The sequence below is a fragment of the Pan paniscus genome, chromosome 4, assembly GCF_029289425.2.
Source record: "Pan paniscus chromosome 4, NHGRI_mPanPan1-v2.0_pri, whole genome shotgun sequence".
Classification (NCBI taxonomy): Eukaryota; Metazoa; Chordata; class Mammalia; order Primates; family Hominidae; genus Pan; species Pan paniscus.
In genome coordinates, this window is record NC_073253.2 from 171,892,133 (window position 1) to 171,908,926 (window position 16,794).

At 59.8% G+C, this 16,794-nt stretch overlaps 1 protein-coding gene across 4 annotated transcripts in view; it reads left to right on the top strand.

Annotated features, from left to right (window-relative positions):
- Window positions 1–703: 703 nt before the first annotated feature.
- Window positions 704–16,794, top strand: part of UNC5A (unc-5 netrin receptor A) — a 71,361-nt gene continuing 55,270 nt past the window's right edge. The window contains exon 1 of one of the 4 annotated variants that reach the window (XM_034961039.3): window positions 704–1,046. In XM_034961039.3, coding sequence (XP_034816930.1) covers window positions 977–1,046 — 70 coding nt within the window. In that variant the 5' untranslated portion in view covers window positions 704–976. The remainder of the gene's footprint in view (window positions 1,047–16,794) is intronic. The other 3 variants (XM_034961040.3, XM_034961041.3, XM_034961042.3) reach the window with 3 other exon arrangements.

Here is a 16,794-nt window from a genome sequence, read left to right on the forward strand (position 1 = left end):
GGGGCTCAAACACCGCGCGCCCAGTCGGGTGCGCTGCGCCTGAAGGTTGTTTTCCTTCGGCGAACGGCGCCGAGGGGTTAGGGAAACCTTGGGTCATGGTGTGAGGCGCGCCCCTGGAATCCACCAGCCTGCGAGGCTGGGACTGCGGGTGTCCCCGAGTCTGGCCTGCCAGCTCTGGTGGGCAGGGCACCTCTGCGCGCGGGCCAGGGCCCCGGCGCTCTCCCGCAGTCCCCTAACCAAGCCGCGGGCTGGCAGCGTACCGCGGCGCCCGGACGGCCCCGGAGCGCGGCCGCGAGGAAAGGGCGGGGAAGAGGACTGCAGCGGAACCTGCCCGGGGCACCCCTGCCCTGGGCGGCTCTCCGCAGGCTGGCGCCGCGCCGGGGTCGCCGCAGCCCCGGGCCCCTCCCGGGCCACCTGTGCGCAGACTGGCGGGCCCGCGAGAGCCCGGATCCGGAGCACCGATCCACTCCGGGTTTCAGACTCCTGCCCCTGTCCCTGGAGACCCCGCGGGGCGGTGGGAGGCCTCCACCCCCACCACCCCAAGCCCCTCCCTGGGGGAGCCTCAGGCATCGCCCAGAGGGATTCCCGGTGCTGGGGGTGGCCCGCGCGCGCCGCGCGGGGCGGCCCGGCCCCTCCTTCCTTCCCCCGCCCCTCCCAGCCGCCGCCCCGCTCCGTCGCTCCAGTCCGGGTTTTGCGGCGCCCACCGGCCCGCTCTCCGGCTGCGGGCTCCGCGGCGCGGCTGGCTCGGTGCGCGGCGCGGCTGGCGCTGCGCTCCGCCCCGGCTGCATTGCTGCGCTACCGTGCCCAAGGGAGCCACGCGCCGCGTGCGCCCGGCAGCCGGCCGCCCGGAGGCAGCGCAGTCCGCTGGCATGGGCCCCGGGGGCGCCCCGAGCTGGGGCTCCGGGCTGAGGCGCTAAAGCCGCCCTCCCGCCCGCGGGGCCCCGCGCCCGGCCCGCCCGCCTGCCCGCCCGCGGCCATGGCCGTCCGGCCCGGCCTGTGGCCAGCGCTCCTGGGCATAGTCCTCGCCGCTTGGCTCCGCGGCTCGGGTGAGTCACGCCGCGCGCGCTCTGGGGAGGCTTGCGGGGGACCGTGCGCGCGAACGCTCGCTGCTCTGGGGGTCCCTGACCAGCGCTGCCAGACCCGGCTGGGAGCCCCCCGAGGCCAAACTTTGCGAGGCGGGACGCGGGGGGCTCTTCTTGCTGCTGCGCAGCTTCCCCGCGCGCTCTCCCGGAAGCCTGGGTTCTGCCAAGTCCAGGAGCAGCTGTCAGCCCGCGGGGCTGGCGAGTGTAGACACCCCACGCCTCCGGGTGGGGGAAGTTTGCTGGTTGCCTGGGCCCGGAGCAGGGCTGGGGGTCTGGATCAACCCCAGGGAGCCTGACTTTGAGGATTCGAAGATTAGAGGGTTTTGAGCCTATCCCAGTGCCCAGGAAATGGGGGGTGCGGGGAGCGTTTAAGATACCTCTTCCCGGTAGCATCTGCCCTAAACAGCCACTCACAATCTCCCAGCTTGGCACCTGGCCTCTGCCCACGTCCAGAACACAGTGTCCTCCTCTGTCCCCGCCACACACGCTCTCACACGCACACACTCAGGCGTGGAGGCGCATACACCAGCCCCCAGTCCTTGCAGCCAGCACAGCCAAAGCGCCGCGGTCCCGGTGGCCGGGGCTGTGGCTCCTGGCCTCCCTGGTGCGGGGGGCCAGAGTTGTGTGTGGTTGGTCCGCCAGTTTCCCCTTCTTCCTTAAACTCCATAGCCTTTCTTGGCCCCTGCATGCCCCATTGGTCACCCTAACCCACTGCTAACTCAGCCCTCAGCCCACCTCATTCCCTTGGGAGGGGGCTTGGGGGGAGGAAGTTCCCCTGCATCCTTTGTCTGCTGTCCCTGAGCCTTCACCTAGGCTGAGCTGTGGGGGCCTCCTGATCTCTGCCCCCCATGCACTTAGCTGAGTTGAGCGTATGTGTCTGTGGTGGTGGGGGGTGGGTGCCATTTGTGTGGTCAAGGGAGCTTGAGGCTTACCCTGGCAATTCTCGATTCTTGCTGCCCCTAGAACCTGGGCGGTTACTCCCCAGCCTGGCCAGGCCGCTGCTTATAACAGGGGTGTTGGAAGGGAGCATTGGGGTTTCTGAGCTGCCAAACCAGATTGATCAGAGATCAATGAGTGGGAGCTCAGGGGCCAGCCTGATGATTGAGGCCGATGGCTGTTTCCTTAAAGGGTGTCTCTGCGCAGCGCATCCTGCACCCACCACTGCCTGACCACCCGCCCCATCCTGCCTCCTCAGTACCCCTCTCTACTCCATCCCACCCCTTCTATCTCCCTTCTCCATCAGCACCCCTCTTCTTCCCCAGGGCCTCTCCTTCTAATCCTGACCAAGCTAAGAGGCTGAACTGCTGTTGGGTGTGTGTCCGTGTCCCCCACATGTGTGTGTTAGGGGTGTGTGTGCAGCTCCACAGATGAGCACCCGGGTGCAGGTTGCACTGTTGTCCATGATGAGGTGGGGGTATTAGTGCCCCACACACAGGTGGGGTGTTGCCCGACACCCAGTAGGTACCCTGGAAATGTTTTCTGAGTTGATGCTTTTGAGGGCTGTGTGGTCATAGCTGCATGTCGCCCACGTGAGCACGTGTGAAGGCTGCGGGTTGACATGTGTGCCCGGGTAACCAGGGGGGTTGGCATGGTGTGTGCAGCATTGGCATGTGTGTGCCCTGATGAACGTGTGTGATGACCAGCATGCCGCACGTGTGTGACGGCTGTGTGCAGTTGCACAGGTGAGCGTGTACAGATAAGGGGGCACAGGTACCGGTGAAGCAGGGTGCTGCAGCCTGGAGCGGGGGGTTGCCACAGGGACTCCTCAGGAGGCTGTGGGGTGGGGAAACTGCATCCCTGGTTGGCAGGGCATCTGTTGAGGCCTGGCCCAAGGTTGCCCAGGGAGTCGGGAGGTGGGCACAGGCGCTGCAGGGGCTGACGCAGAGCCTGCCCCAAGGCATCAACTCTGCCCCTGGGCCTGCGGGAGGAGCTGCTGAAGGCCATGGGGTGGGGAGGGGCTGGCCCTACTTCTTTGGGACTCCCTTCCCCCTGTGCCCCACAGGCACTGGGCACATGTGGACGCCCAGGCAGGCTGGCCCTGCCGTGACCCGGGCTCCTCCCGCGCTGCCTTTTGCCTCCGTTGCAACAGCCTCCGGTGAAAAATGTGTCTGTGAGCCGCTGAGGGAGGGATGGCCAGCGGGCAGCAGGGGGCGCCGGGGGCCAGCGCGACCGACTGCAGCCGCTTGCTCCCCAGGCCACGCGCCCACCCTCTGTTGCTGGACATCACACAAAAGCCTGTCCCTTCAGCACGCTCGCACCTGCAGGCCCTCTCTGTGCCCGCGCACGCAAGCACCCATCTGTCTCACAGGATTTTCCCTCTCAAGCCCCGTCACACGCAGCTGGCATGCAAACCCCCACCCTGCCCCTGTGGTCTCCCTGTCACCCAGACCTCTGCAGTCTTGAGCAGGAGGGACTTGGGAGCTGGCTCCCCTGAAGATGGGGCTGAGGGGTGCCATGCTCTGGCATTGCCGCATTGCCCAACCTGACCCCAACCATCTAGCCTGGCTCCTCCTTCTCAGACCCCATCCCCATACTTAGGGCTGACCTAGGACTCGTCTGTCCACCCCCACACTTGGGAGAATGCAGCTGGCTGAGGGGGTCTTAATCCTCCAGGGCTAGGAGATACCCTGTTCCTGCTCGCCCTGCCTTGCAGGTGGGGTGGCCTGGGCTTTGGGGCCCCTAGGTCCCCCCAGGGGAGAGCTGGTCCTCTTGCTGCCTGCCTGCTCCCCACTTGCCTGTGTTGGGAGGGGGGGCTTCTCTCAGGAACCAGGGATAGGCATTGATCCAGGTACCAAGCCCACACCAGAAGTCACGGCCCTGGTTCCCAGGAGCAGCCAACTTTGGCCTCAGCCAAGGGCCAGAGAGCCCCTGTCCTCACGACCCTTCTTCCTGCCTAGTGCTGCTCTGGGCCCAGACCCACAGGCTGGAGCTCTGAGGCTTCAGAAGGCAGGAGCCTGCCCTGAGCTTGGGGTGGGGCTCCCCTGCTCTAGTGCTGGGCCTAGCTGCCACTTGGGAACCTGTGTGTCCACGCATATGCATGCGGGGCCTCCTGTTCTAGGCCACCCCTCTCCCAATGCCCCCTCCTCCCAAGGGCCCTGCCATCCCCTCCTCCTATTCTCCCAGCCTGGGGCTGGAAGCCTTAGCGTCTCCCTTGCTTCTCCCTTCTCTCTCATGCTTCACATCTAATATGTCACCAAGTCCTCCAGCTCAGGCCTACTTGTGGCATTGCTCATGTCTCTCGACTTCTTTGTCTTCCTCCACTCCTTTCTCCCTCACCTGGACCACTGCAGCAGCCACCACCACCCATCCCCCTCGGGCCTCCTCCACTCAGACTAAGGCATCCCCTGGCATCCAGGCTGGAAATCTGCTAGAAGGCTTTCGGTGACTCCCAGTGCCTGCAGGTCAATCCAAACCTTGAGCCCCCTTGGGCCCTTAGGAAAATACCTTCCTCCCTCGTCATCGCCCCACATCAGCTCTGGCCTGGTCTATCTGGAGGTCGGGTGCCCTCCCTGGCTCTGACTGCTGGTGGGGTGGGCACCCCCAGGCAAGCTCCGGCTTCCAGACTGTAGCTCCTTTGCCTTGCAAAGCCTGGTGCCACTGACCCCGCCAGCATGCTCCCCACCCAACACCCCAACGTTGGCTCTGTCCAGACCTGGGACACACCCCTTTGCTGCTGCCAATCCCTGCACTGTGAAACCCGCAGCTTGAGTCCAGCCCCTCCCAAAGGCCTCCCACCTCCTCCCCTGCAAAGGGGTCCTGGCATACTGATGTGCTTTGGGTGGGCTAAGGAAAGACTGAGGTATTGAGTCCTCAGCCCTGGGGAAGCTGCCAGAAGCCTCTGACCTGAGCCTCCTCCTTCTCCTCCAGTGCCTCCCTCAGGTATTGCCATTGTTTATGGCGCGGTGACCCTGTTCTCTGCCCCAACTTGCTCTGAGTCACTGCCAGCCAGGTGCTGTTTCTCTTCATTTCTCCATTTTGAGTTTGGGCTCTCTTTGCAGGCAGGGAGGGCTGCTATTGCTGGGGACAGGGAGAGATGTTTGCTCTGCCCCTCTCAGCAACCATCCCATCCCTGTCCCTGAACACGGACTGCCATGCTCCAGGGAGGCTGGAAACGGCCTCCTGTCCAGGGTGGGGACCAGGAAAACTAGGCCCCATCCTGGGGTGGAGGATGCTGTGCCCCAGCCACGTGTATGGACAGCAAACCAGCTCACATTGGTGCATGCTTGTGGGCCACTCACGCAAGTTGTATGCCCATGTCTGTTGAGTAGGAACCCCCATCCCCACCCTGGCATGGATTTTCCCAGAGTGAATGTTTTCTTGAGCAAATGGTGTCATTCACAGAGTCACGTCAAGACGTGGGCTGCTCTGCACAGCTCCTACGTGGGGTGGGACTCCTGGTTCCTGAGGCTGAGCCCCAGGGCCCAACCACGCTCAGACAGGAGCTCAGCTTCCTGCAATCAGTTCCACCAGCCCACCCCTTCGTTCCTTGTCTGCTCCTGTGGGAGTGGCATTGAAGGGTCCTCCTGCCTTCTGGGGAGTCTCACCCCGTATTCTTGCCAGGTGAAGCAGAAAGGACAGGCTAAGCTTTGGAGGCAGTCAGGGTCAACTTCCAACCCAAGCCTCGTGTCCTTGGACAAGCAACTTGCAGTCCCCAGCCTGTTTCCACATTGATAGAATGGGTCATGCTTGCTTTCTGGGGTTATAGTAACAGATTGATGGGCAATGTGGAGAGGGCACTCAGGGTGAACCCCGACACCTAGTAGGTGCCATAGCTTGTCTGTCTCCTTCCTCTGTGTTCCTTCGCATTTGTGGGGGGATGGCATGAGTTAGGACAGAGGTGGGGACTTAAGCCGCATCAGGGCCCGAGCCCAGACACAGGAGAAAAATGCATCTCAGTGTGAGCTGCTTCATTTCCCACTGACCCAGGCCCAGGCAGTGGCCCCTTCTGGTTGGAAGAAGCATCCCCCCTCCCCCGCCATTGACACATACACCACCCACTGCAGGGACTTGGGCCTGATTCAGACATCATTGCTTCCAATGCACAAGGGGCAGTTGTTTGGAGGTTCTGAAGATGAAGATTTGGGCTCAGCTTTTCATGCAACTGTGTGTTGATGATCATCTCTGACTCTCAGGACATGGCACAGAGTGGGGCAGGAGCCCTGAGCAGAATGAAATTCTAGTCCTCTCTCTGCTATTTGATTGCTGTGTGATCTTTTAGACAAATCATTTAACCTCTCTGGGCTGTTTGCCTCTCTGTATACTAAAGGGTGTAGTATACCAAATGATGCCTATATTGGAGCCTGGGGTGGACTCCGCACTCAGCAGCAGGCTCCCCCAGGAACTGCTCACACCTGCCCAGCACCTGCCACAGACATCAGCTGCCCTGGCAGGGGCTGCCTGCATCGCTGGAGAGCCAGGTGGCTGCTGGGGCAGAGCCAAAAGTGGTTGGGAGGCAGAACTGGGGACTGAGTCCCAACCCCTAGGCCAGGAATTGAGGGCCCACTTCTGCTGGCAAATATCTCCTATGTCAGAAACAGGCCTTCTCAGGGCGCCCAGAAGGTCAGGGTCCCAGTGCCCAAGGCCCACCCCCTTCCTGGGCACTGATGTCAGGTGCGACAGGCAGCTTCAGACCCCAGGGGCCCAGAACCCCAGGCACATGGAGGAGGTAGTGAAATGGGTGAGTTGGCAAGCTCTGTGGCTGGGTTTGGACCAGTACTAGGGTGAGGCCAGGCAGGTGCCTAGGCACAAAGGTAGGGCCAGCCCTCAAGAGTGCACGCCTCCTGGCCCTACATCCAGCTCCTCCCTGCATGGCTTCAGTTTCCTTGTCTGTACAACTGACTCAAAAAGAACCCACCTCCTAGGATTTTGTGCAGATTAGACGGGCTGAAGTGTGTCAGTGCTGGCACATAGTGGGCACTCAATACACGTTAGCAATGATGATGCCATGGCAGAGGGCACTGTTCAGTCCTCTCCTTCGGGAAGTGGGGGAGTCCTTGGCTGTCTTTGTGGAAGACGGTGCGACTGGGGAACCAGGAGGGAGGGAAAAGGCCTGAGGTGAGCTTCCCATTCTGGGCTGGGGACAGGCCTGGCTTCCTTTCTGTTTCTTGTCATGCAAGGGCAGGTGGTCCTTGACTGGCCCTCCCAGCCCTGTTTGAAGTGGGAGAGGGGGAGCCACACAGAGCTCTGGCAGCTGCTCAGCCCCAGAGTAACTGGGGAAGGGGAAGTTTTAGGTAGCATTTTGATGGGGGAGGGGCCATGAGGCCCCTGCTTCTGTGCTGTGGTGGGAGCGCCAAGGGCCAGCCGTCACCCTGACTGGTGAGGCCCCCAGAGCCGGGCCTCTCCCACACTGGGATATCAGAGCTGTGTCCGTCTGGAAGGCTCAGGGTCACCTTGAGCTCCAGGCAAATATGTAGCTGAGATGGGGAGGGGGTGGGGGGAAGGCCGGGGAAGTCTGTCTAGATTGACAGCACCTGAAGCGCCTTGGGGAGGGAGGTCCGGACCCTGCATCCCACCTCGGCCCTACGTGTCCCCAGCCAGGGCGGCAGGTGGAACTCCCGTGCCCCAGGCCAGCAGGTCCACTGGAGAGGCTGTGGGGGTCTACGGGAGTACTCCCTGAATTAGACTCTACCCCTCCTAATCGGGGCAGGGACCCAGTGGAGCCGAGGGGCCAGTGGTTTTTCCCAGCTCTGCATCTTTCCAGCACCGCCCCCCACCCCGCCCCTCCCCACCCCCCCACCCCCCGCCCAAACAAATGTGCCCGTCACTGGCGGGTAGCAGCCCCTCCTCAGCGCGTGTCTCTGGCTTCGCCAGTCCCCGCCCCGCTGTCTAGGTAGCTTGGTACGCGAGGGCCCTTAGGCCGGCGGATCTGCGGGGCACGTGAGCTGCCGTGGAGCGCGGGTGCCCGAGCCCACGGCAGCCGGGGCCGAGGGGCTTCGCCATTCGCCGCGGCGCCCGTCGGGCGGGGTTGCGGGAGGCTCGCGCCCGGGGACGTCCAGGCCGGGGGTGGGTGCCGCGGGGCAGCCGGGCGCGGGGTAATTAACGCGCTGCAAACTCCGGCGGCCAAGCCGGGAAGGGGCGGGATGCCTCCGCCCGCCAGCCCGCCCGCGGCCGCCCGCCGGATTAGCGGCTCTTTGTTCGGGGCCTGTTAACAAGTTCCTGGCTGAGCGCTCGGCTGCCGCCCCGGGAGCGGGCGTCCAGCCTCCGGGCACCGCCGCGCGGCCGCCTCCGCCCCGCCTCCGTGCTGTAGCCCAGCTGCAGCCCCTGCCCCTGCCCGCCCTTCCCGGGCCCCCTGAGAAGTGGGTGGGCGCAGGGCTTCTCAGGCGATCTTGTGCCTGGGGCTTCCGAAGACCCCGGGCTGACCTCGCTGCGAAAGGGAGGGGAACGTCCCCATAACCCGAGCACCTCCTGCAGGCCGGGGCTTCCGATGCACCGGTGTCGCCATTCCCGTTTTACAGATGAGGCCGAGCACCGACTTGCCCCAGGTCCTGGCTGTCCTCTGCAGGCTGGGGCTCCACTCCAGCCCCTGACACCCAAATTCATTCTCCTTCTGCTAAGAGGAGAGACCCTGTGGCGGGAAGAGGAGGAGCCCCTGGGGGCTGTAGACTGTTACGTTTTTTATTCTTTATTAACTTGGTGATGGTAGTAATCTGGGCTCCGCCTACATCATCTGATCAAAACCTCAGGACAACCTACAGGTGGGTGAGGTTAGCCCCATGCGTCAGATGAGGACACATATCAGGGGAGGTCACACCGCAGGAAGTGGCAGAGCTGGGACCTTATTGGGCAGCTACTGCTCTGCCCGATCTCCCCCACCACACACCACACCCACCTTGTGGGCTCTCCTATGTGGCTATTTACTGCCAGGGCCTCTCTGGTATCCTATGGACTTGATGGGAGAAAGTCCAGAGACCCTGATTCTCTGTGTGGCCTCAAGTGAACTCCCTCACAGCCTGAAGCCCATTCCCCATCCCCATGCTGCCTCCTGACCCCACCTAGTGTGCTTCCAGCCTGAGAATGGCTGTCCAGGCCACCAGACGTTGATTATTAACTTCCTCTTGTGGTGTTGGCTTTCCTCACCCGTAGCCCTGAGCTTTAAGCCAAAGGGACTTGCCCGGGCCACACTTCTTCAGGCGACTGGGACTGTTCAAAACCACTTTCTTATAATGAGGGGGACTCTTTCCCAGTAAGCTCCCCAAATGGTTCTGGGCCCTTCCTTCTGGGGCCGCACAGGTTGGGGGAGCCCCTTTCAGTTAGTTAAGACAGGGCTCCCACCTGGCCACACCTGCCCCTTTCCTGGCCAGCCCTCCCCAGCCCTCTCAGCTGCTCCTCATGAGCATTGCTCCAAGCCCGAATCCCAACCCCCCACATCTTTGTTACCTGTCTGTGGGTGGTGGCCCAATTGTCACAGCCTCCTCAGCCCTGGGAGCTCACCACACTGTGCCACAATGCCCCAGCTTGAAGTGACATAGGACACTAAGTGTATCTGTTGCAAATATTAGAACCCAACTCACACTGGCTTAAGGAAAAAAAAGAAAAAAGAAGAAGAAGGAGACCATAATGGCACATGGAACTGAACTCAGGGGTGGCTGTGGCTTCAGGCATGGTTGTATCCAGGGAGAACAGTATGGCCAAGATCCTTCCCTCATCTCTGCTCTTGGGGATTTGGCACCACTCTCCAACAGCCTCTTCCCTCTATCCCAAGGTGGCTGCCAGGAGCTTCCGGGACTACATCCTTACAGGTCCAGGCCCAGGCTCCGCACGGGATAGGGGAGAAGAGCACATCTCTGCCCTCCACCACCCAACAAATGTCCAAGTCTTCCATCATTGGTCCACCTCCAGTGCCCTGCCCAGTTGTGTGAGCCAATCACCATAGACAGGGGTAGGATTATGCAGATTAGGGTGGGCCGGAGCCACCAAGGCCATTGTCCTGTTGTTACCCAGGCTATTTGCTACTCCTCTCAGCTTCTTGTCCACCAAGAAGGGTGGGCACAATCATCCTCAGATGTCATCAGCACATTTTGCCAGGTATTAAATAAGCATGCTGAATAGCACCAGGCACAGCCTGTGGCTCAGAAGTAAAGCGGGATCTGGATCAACACTATTTTATTGGCAGCATTAGAAAACACAGCTGGCCAGGCCGGGCGCGGTGGCTCACGCCTATAATCCCAGCACTTTGGGAGGCCGAGGCGGGCGGATCACGAGGTCAGGAAATCGAGACCATCCTGGCTAACATGGTGAAACCACGTCTCTACTAAAAATACAAAAAATTAGCCAGGCGTGGTGGCGGGCACCTGTAGTCCCAGCTACTCGGGAGGCTGAGGCAGGAGAATGGCATGAACCTGGGAGGTGGAGCTTGCAGTGAGCCAAGATTGCGCCACTGTACTCCAGCCTGGGTGAGAGAGTGAGACTCCGTCTCAAAAAAAAAAAAAAAAAAGAAAAGAAAAGAAAAGAAAGAAAGAAAAAAATAGAAAACAAGGCTGGCCATTCAGCAGGTTTTGCCTGCCCTTCATTGTGCTGTCATCTGCTCATATATCTGCATTTGGCCATCTAAGATATTTTATCAGGTGCCTGGCTGGAATCCAGACACGCCATGTTTCTAGTCCATCCTTAATCTACCGTGGGACAGTAACCCCATAATAAGGGAAGCTGGTCTGGCGTGACTGGTCCATGGGGATCCCAGCAGGCCTCTCACGGTCCCTCCTTCCTTTGGTCATCTGCAGCTGATTGAGAAGCTCTTCTAGAACCGTGCCTGGAGTTTGCATAAGGCTCATTGGGCTGTGGCACCTCCAGTGGATGTTTGTTAGGTTTTGTATCTGGTCCAGCTTTCATTCCAGTCTTAGTGGGGTATTTTGGGGGGCCCTTCATCCCAGCAGCAGGGCCCAGGTGAGCTAGGTAAGTATTTCTCTTGACCTGGTTCTTTTCCAGCTGCAGAGCCTGCTCTTTAAGCTTCTGTTCCTTCTCTCAACAACCCAGTCTTCCGCCAGTGCTTCTTCTTTCCTAAATTTGTGAGAATTGTTTTTTTCTTGCTGCCTTCAAAGAACCCTAAGTGATACATTCACCAAACCAAACTTTCTTCCTTATGATGACTAGACTACAGCTCCTGCCCCACAGCCACCGGCATGCCACTTTCTCAGATGTCAACAGCAGGGCTCAGCTCTTCTGGGCTCCTTCCTCCAAGCCCCGCCCCTGCCCTGTGTTTCTCTGGCATTGCCCACAAGCCTCACGCCGCTGCACCTGTGCTCTGCTTCCGAGCGTGGTTCCTCCATCCATGCCTCTCACCTGTGGCTTGTCCTTGGTTTCGGGCCATCTTTCTATGTTGGGCATGTCTGGTCAGAGTCTGAGCCTGCCTACCTGGATATCTTGTAGTTGCCCTGGCACTTTTCTAGGGACCTTCTTTCTCCAGTTCCTTTAGGATCACACAACCAGAGGTCCATTTTTGAGACCCGCTTGGTCTTCTCAAGACCTCTTTCCTTTCAGACCCCTGGCTCCACTGGAGGCCCGTCTTTGGTGTGAATTCCTGAAGTCCACCACCCAAATGCCAGGACACCTTGAGAGTGGTCAGCATTCTGCCTCCCCCTACAACAGTGTGGTGTCCTGTCGAATGGTTAACAGTTGGCTCTTCAGGCAGGCTGGGGAACTAATTTGCCAATTTCCATGGTGTAAATACTCCCACCACCGCCTATATCAAGTTACCAATGTGATGTCAACTGGCTTAAAAATTCTAGAAATTGTAGTGATTGGCTGTCCTGAGCCAGGACAAGCTGGCTGCATACACCACTGCTCCTGACCAAGGTCACTCCCAGCCCCCTCTGAAGTGACCGCAGGCAGGGAGTGGACAAAGGCATCTCAGGCCTTCCCCTGCAGGACCTATTGACTTCCCAGGCTGAGAGGGCCAGCTTACCTCCTGGACACCAGACTCTGGTTAGGCCTTCCCCTGCAGGACTAATTGACTTCCCAGGCTGGAAGGGACAGCTTCCCTCCTGGACTTTAGACTCTAGTAGGTCGAAAGGTAGAGAGTCAGCTAGGACCTGGGAGGACTGTGCTTAAGGGCCAGGGCTCTGATGTGGATTAGAATCCTGAACTGGGTGAACTTGGGCAGGTTATTTAAGCTCTCTGTGCCTCAGTTTGCTCACCTGGAAAATGCAGACAATGAAAGGTTCCTACCTCATAGGGCTGCAAGGATTAAACGAGTCATTCCGTGTGGTGCACGCAGCCTGATGCCGGCTCACAGTAAATGCTCTGCAGGTGCGAGCTGTGTGGCCCGCCGGGTGGGGGATGCTCACTTTTGGCCCCCCTCTGTGACACGCCCTGGAAGTATTTGTGTGGAGGGGTGTGCGGAGCAGGATCTGCGGTTGATAAAACTGGCAGCAGCAGGTATCAAGGGCAGGGCCTGCAGGCCTGGAATCTGAGCAGGATCTTCGGTTGATGAAACTAGCAGCAGTGGGCATCAAGGGCAGGGCCTGCAGGCCTGGAATCTTGGGAAGGTGTTCATTCTTGGATAATGAGCATTCATGAGGGGGCCTGAGAAGGAAGGTTGGCGTGGTGAAGGGTGAGTCACCAGAGTGACTTGGCTGAGTAGGACTCCTGACACCTGAGAGCCCGGGTGTGTCTCCAGGACATGCGGAGCAGAGAGGTGGCAGAGGCCACAGCCACATTTGAGAGCCCAGACAGGCCCAACAAGGACAGCCCACCTGCTGGCCTCAGGCCAACCTGTGACTTCAGAGCTGGTCCCTGGGCACCCCCTGCCTCTGCCCCAGAGTTCTGGGAACCCTGAGGCCAGAACAGGAGAGGGACTCAGGCTGGGACCTTGGCATGTGGTGGGATTTGGCCAGACAATGAGGGGAGGAGAAGGAGTGGACAGGCAATCCCAGTGGCAGCCTGTGTACAGGGCAGCCGGGAGGCGTGCAGCCCCGCTGGAGCAGACGGTGCCTGTGGGGTGCCAGCAAGCGACAGGGCTGTGACCACATCTCTGAGCTGGGGAGTGACAGGCAGTGAGCAGTGTTTAAGGAAGATTAATCTGGCAGCCCATGGAGGATGGATGGGAGCAGGGAGAGGCTGGAGGCAAGGAGACCAGCCGGGAGGCTGCCGTGGTCATCCAGGCAAGAAATGACGAGGCGTCCCTCCCTGATGGCGGGCAGACAGCGGGGATGGAGTAAGAGAGATGGATGTGGGAGACGCTGCAAAGGGGGAGATGTTGCATCTGGATGCTGCATGTGGGGGGGCGAGGGAGGGGGAGGAGGCAAACATGATTCAGAGCTCTGGAGCCTGGGGAAGTGATGTCAGAAACAGAAAATAGATGGGGAGCTGGGTTGGGGGAGAAGCTGAAAGATCAAGAGGCTCCGCCCAGGGAGCTCCACCCTGCCAGGCTATGTGCAGAGTGTGGACAGGGCGCCTGGGTCACAAGCAACAGAAACTGGCTCTGGTCACGTGAAGCCAAGGGAGGGGAACAGCGTTTCCGGGTCAGGCAGGCACTGGGGGCGAAGGGCAGACTTAAAGCCAGCTGTTGCCCAGGAGAGACATCCAACAGGTCCTGGTGGTGCTGGAGCCATCCTGTTTCCTTTAGGGCACTGAAAGCCATCTGGGAAAGGTGGATTTACTTGGTTCTGTGAAGCCCTACGGGGTAGGTCGGTACCAGCAGGGAGAGACACAGGGAGGCTGAGGGAGACCCTCCCAGCAAGCAGAGGCTCGGAGGTCTGGGCGTGATGAGAGCCTCCACAGGGGGGCTCTATGGGACAGTCAGGGAGACCGTGGACAGGGGCAGGTGGCCTCGGTGAGTCTCGGTGGGAAAAGGGAAAGGACGGCTGGATACTGACTTGGACTCCTCTCAGCTCCACCCTATTTGGTCTTGAGAAGTTTCTTACCCTTTGAGAACTGGGCTTTCTGGACGGATGGCTCCATCTCGAGGGGGTTGGTAGTTTCTCCGCCGCCCATTGTTTTAACTGCTGAAATACTTTCTCAGGCCACAGCACCTCCACCCTCCTTTGGCGACCTCCTGCCATGGGGCCCTGGTGGGACTGTCAGTTATGAGAACCCAGCCTCTCCCTGGGGAAAGCACCTGTCCCAGCTGGCGAATGGTCCCGGAGATCCTGGGCACATGATTGGGCCAGGCTGGCCACATGGCCTGGGTTGAGCCAGTCAGGATCCTTGCCAGGGCTTCTCCCGCCTGGAGGCGGAGGTGCGGCCCCGATGCCTCCCGGGTTGGAGGCAGCAACGATGCAGGTTCCGACACTGGCCCAGGACTATTTCCCCCTTGTGTGGAAAGCGGCCGTGGGGCTGAGGCGGGTGAGGCCAGCGCACAGGGAGATCAGGGACAAGCGGAAGGAGGAGGCTGTCCCAGTGGCCCCGAGGCCCTGAGGCTCTGGTCCCTGCAGCTTTTCTCAGTCCTGTGAGCTGCTGTTAACAGCCTTCCTGGCCCTAGATCCAAGAACTTCCCGCTTTAACGCCCGTGTGAGTTGGGTTTCTGTGTCCTGCACCTGAAAGGGGCCTGACCGAGGATCTTAGGAGAAATGATGATGTGAGCAAAGCGCCCACCCAGAGGTAGCAAGGTGGCAGCAGGCAGGGCATTTAGCCCCCACGCAGCAGATAGAACATTCTAAAAAAAAAAAGAGAGAAAGAGAGAGAATTCACATAAAAATCCAAATGTCAGGCTTCTCTTGAAAAAGCAAAAGATCTGGGCTGGGCCCAGCGAGCCCATTTTCCTGGGTGGCTGGGGCTGGAACCTGGATGCCACTTTGGCAGATGAGCACCCCCCACTGCTAGGTGCCTCCATGCCCATGCACCCCCAGTGCCTGTGCACTCCCTGCCCTGTGCACCCCCACCACCTGTGTGCCCCCTGCTCTGTGCACCCCCTACCTTGTGTACCCTCTGTCCCAGGCACTCTCACACTCCGTGTCCCCCTCTGCCCTCTGCCCTCTGCCCTGTGCAGCACCACCACCTGTGCACCAGCCTGCCCTGCACACCCCTACCCTGTGTACCCCCTGCCTTGTGTACTCTCTGTCCCAGGCACTCTCACCACTCCGTATCCCCTGCCCCATGCACCCCCAGTGCCTGCGCACTGCCCTCTCTTTGCCACTCACCCCCGCTCCCATGCACACCAAGGCTGCGTCTCCCCACCCTGTGCCCAGTGCTTGGTGGGTGTCAGGTACTGAGGCCATGGGCAGGGCCATCCCTCTCCTTCCCTCCCTCCCAGCTCTTGGAGTCTGCATTTGGGGCCTTAGATTTTGCCTGTTCAGTTTGAAGTGGTGGAGGATAGTCAGGTGGAAACATCTAAAAGATAATTGGAAACTGGGAGTGGCACTTTCAGATGCAATAAGGGTGGGAAGTGGAGTTGAGAGACCCTTTCATAAGGAGCTGATCACGGACATGCATGAGCTCGAATCCCATTCTAAGAGGATGATTAGGGAATGGCCATGGCTGGGGTGGAAAGGAGGATTCAGGGGACAATTTTGAGGAAGCCAAAAGGGGGCCCGGGAGAGAGCAGTGGGGGCCCAGGAGTGTGTGTAAGGTTTTGAGCAGGAGGGGAGGCAGCCTTGAGGAAGGCTTTGGCGAAGGCCCCGCCGATGAGGCCTGGAGGACACGCTGGGAGGAGGCAGGGAGAGCGGCCGGAGGACGCTGTGCTCAGAAGCAGCAGGAGTGAGCTGGGACAGTGTGAACGGTGTAGACAGACAGGACACAGAGGCCATTTGGAATTTGCAGTGCATGGAAGGATACCAGGTAGAAAAGGCACAGGATGCAGTGAAGGTTTCAGGGAGAAACTTGGGAAAGGGGGGCGAGGGCAGGACAAGCATACTTGCTGAGCACTGGCGATGTACTTGCACGAAAGCTCTCGATGGGTAGCTCAGAGGTGAGTGATGTGCCCACATCCCACAGCTACCATGGCAGAGCTAGGTGCCAGCCCCAGCTCCATGGCAGCAAAATGGGCAGAAGGTCCAGAGCCTCATAAAGCTTTTAAGAGAAGCAGAGGGGATGGGCTGAGGGACAAAGCTAGGTGACGATGGCACCTGAGCCATTAAAGCATTTATTGAGCACCTGCTGGGGCCAGGCCCGGCGTCAAGTGCCGCAGATGAGCATGAGGGCCGTGTGACCATGTGGGAGCTGGAAGCAGGGGCATGCTGGGTAGCCAGTGAGACAGGACAGTCCTGGAAGAGGTGACACTTGAACTGAGACCTGAATGACAGAAGGAGCAGGCTGCAGGTGCAGCAAAGGGCCTCCTCTGGTCTGGTCACAGAGAATGTGGAGCTGGGTGAGGAGAGGTGTGATGACTTGTGTCTGTGTTCATTTATACATGCATAGAAGCCACCTCTGCTTCCAGAGACGCACAGCAGGAGGGGCTGAGGGCACATTTGCTAGGGTTAGCTGGTCGGAGGGGGCCTGGCTCCCAGACCTGCTCTGCTGCTACAGCACAAGCCCAGGCCAGATACACTCTTCTGCCCCATCTATGAAATGGGAAGAATGACTGGGCCTGGGCTATCATGGAGCTGATCCTGAGGCCTGGGACAGGGGCAAGGGTAGAAGCCATGGGAGGGCGCAGGGAGCAGGCCAGGCAGGCTACTTCCACCCTTCACAGGCCTCAGCAACCCCAGGATCAAACAGTAACTGGTAAAATGAGCTTAGTCCAACCGATGGAGTTGGACTTTGATGCATATATATTTTTTCTTTCCATTTTTTTAATTCTTCTTTGCCATTTTTTAATCAAGGTGAAATTCACGTAACA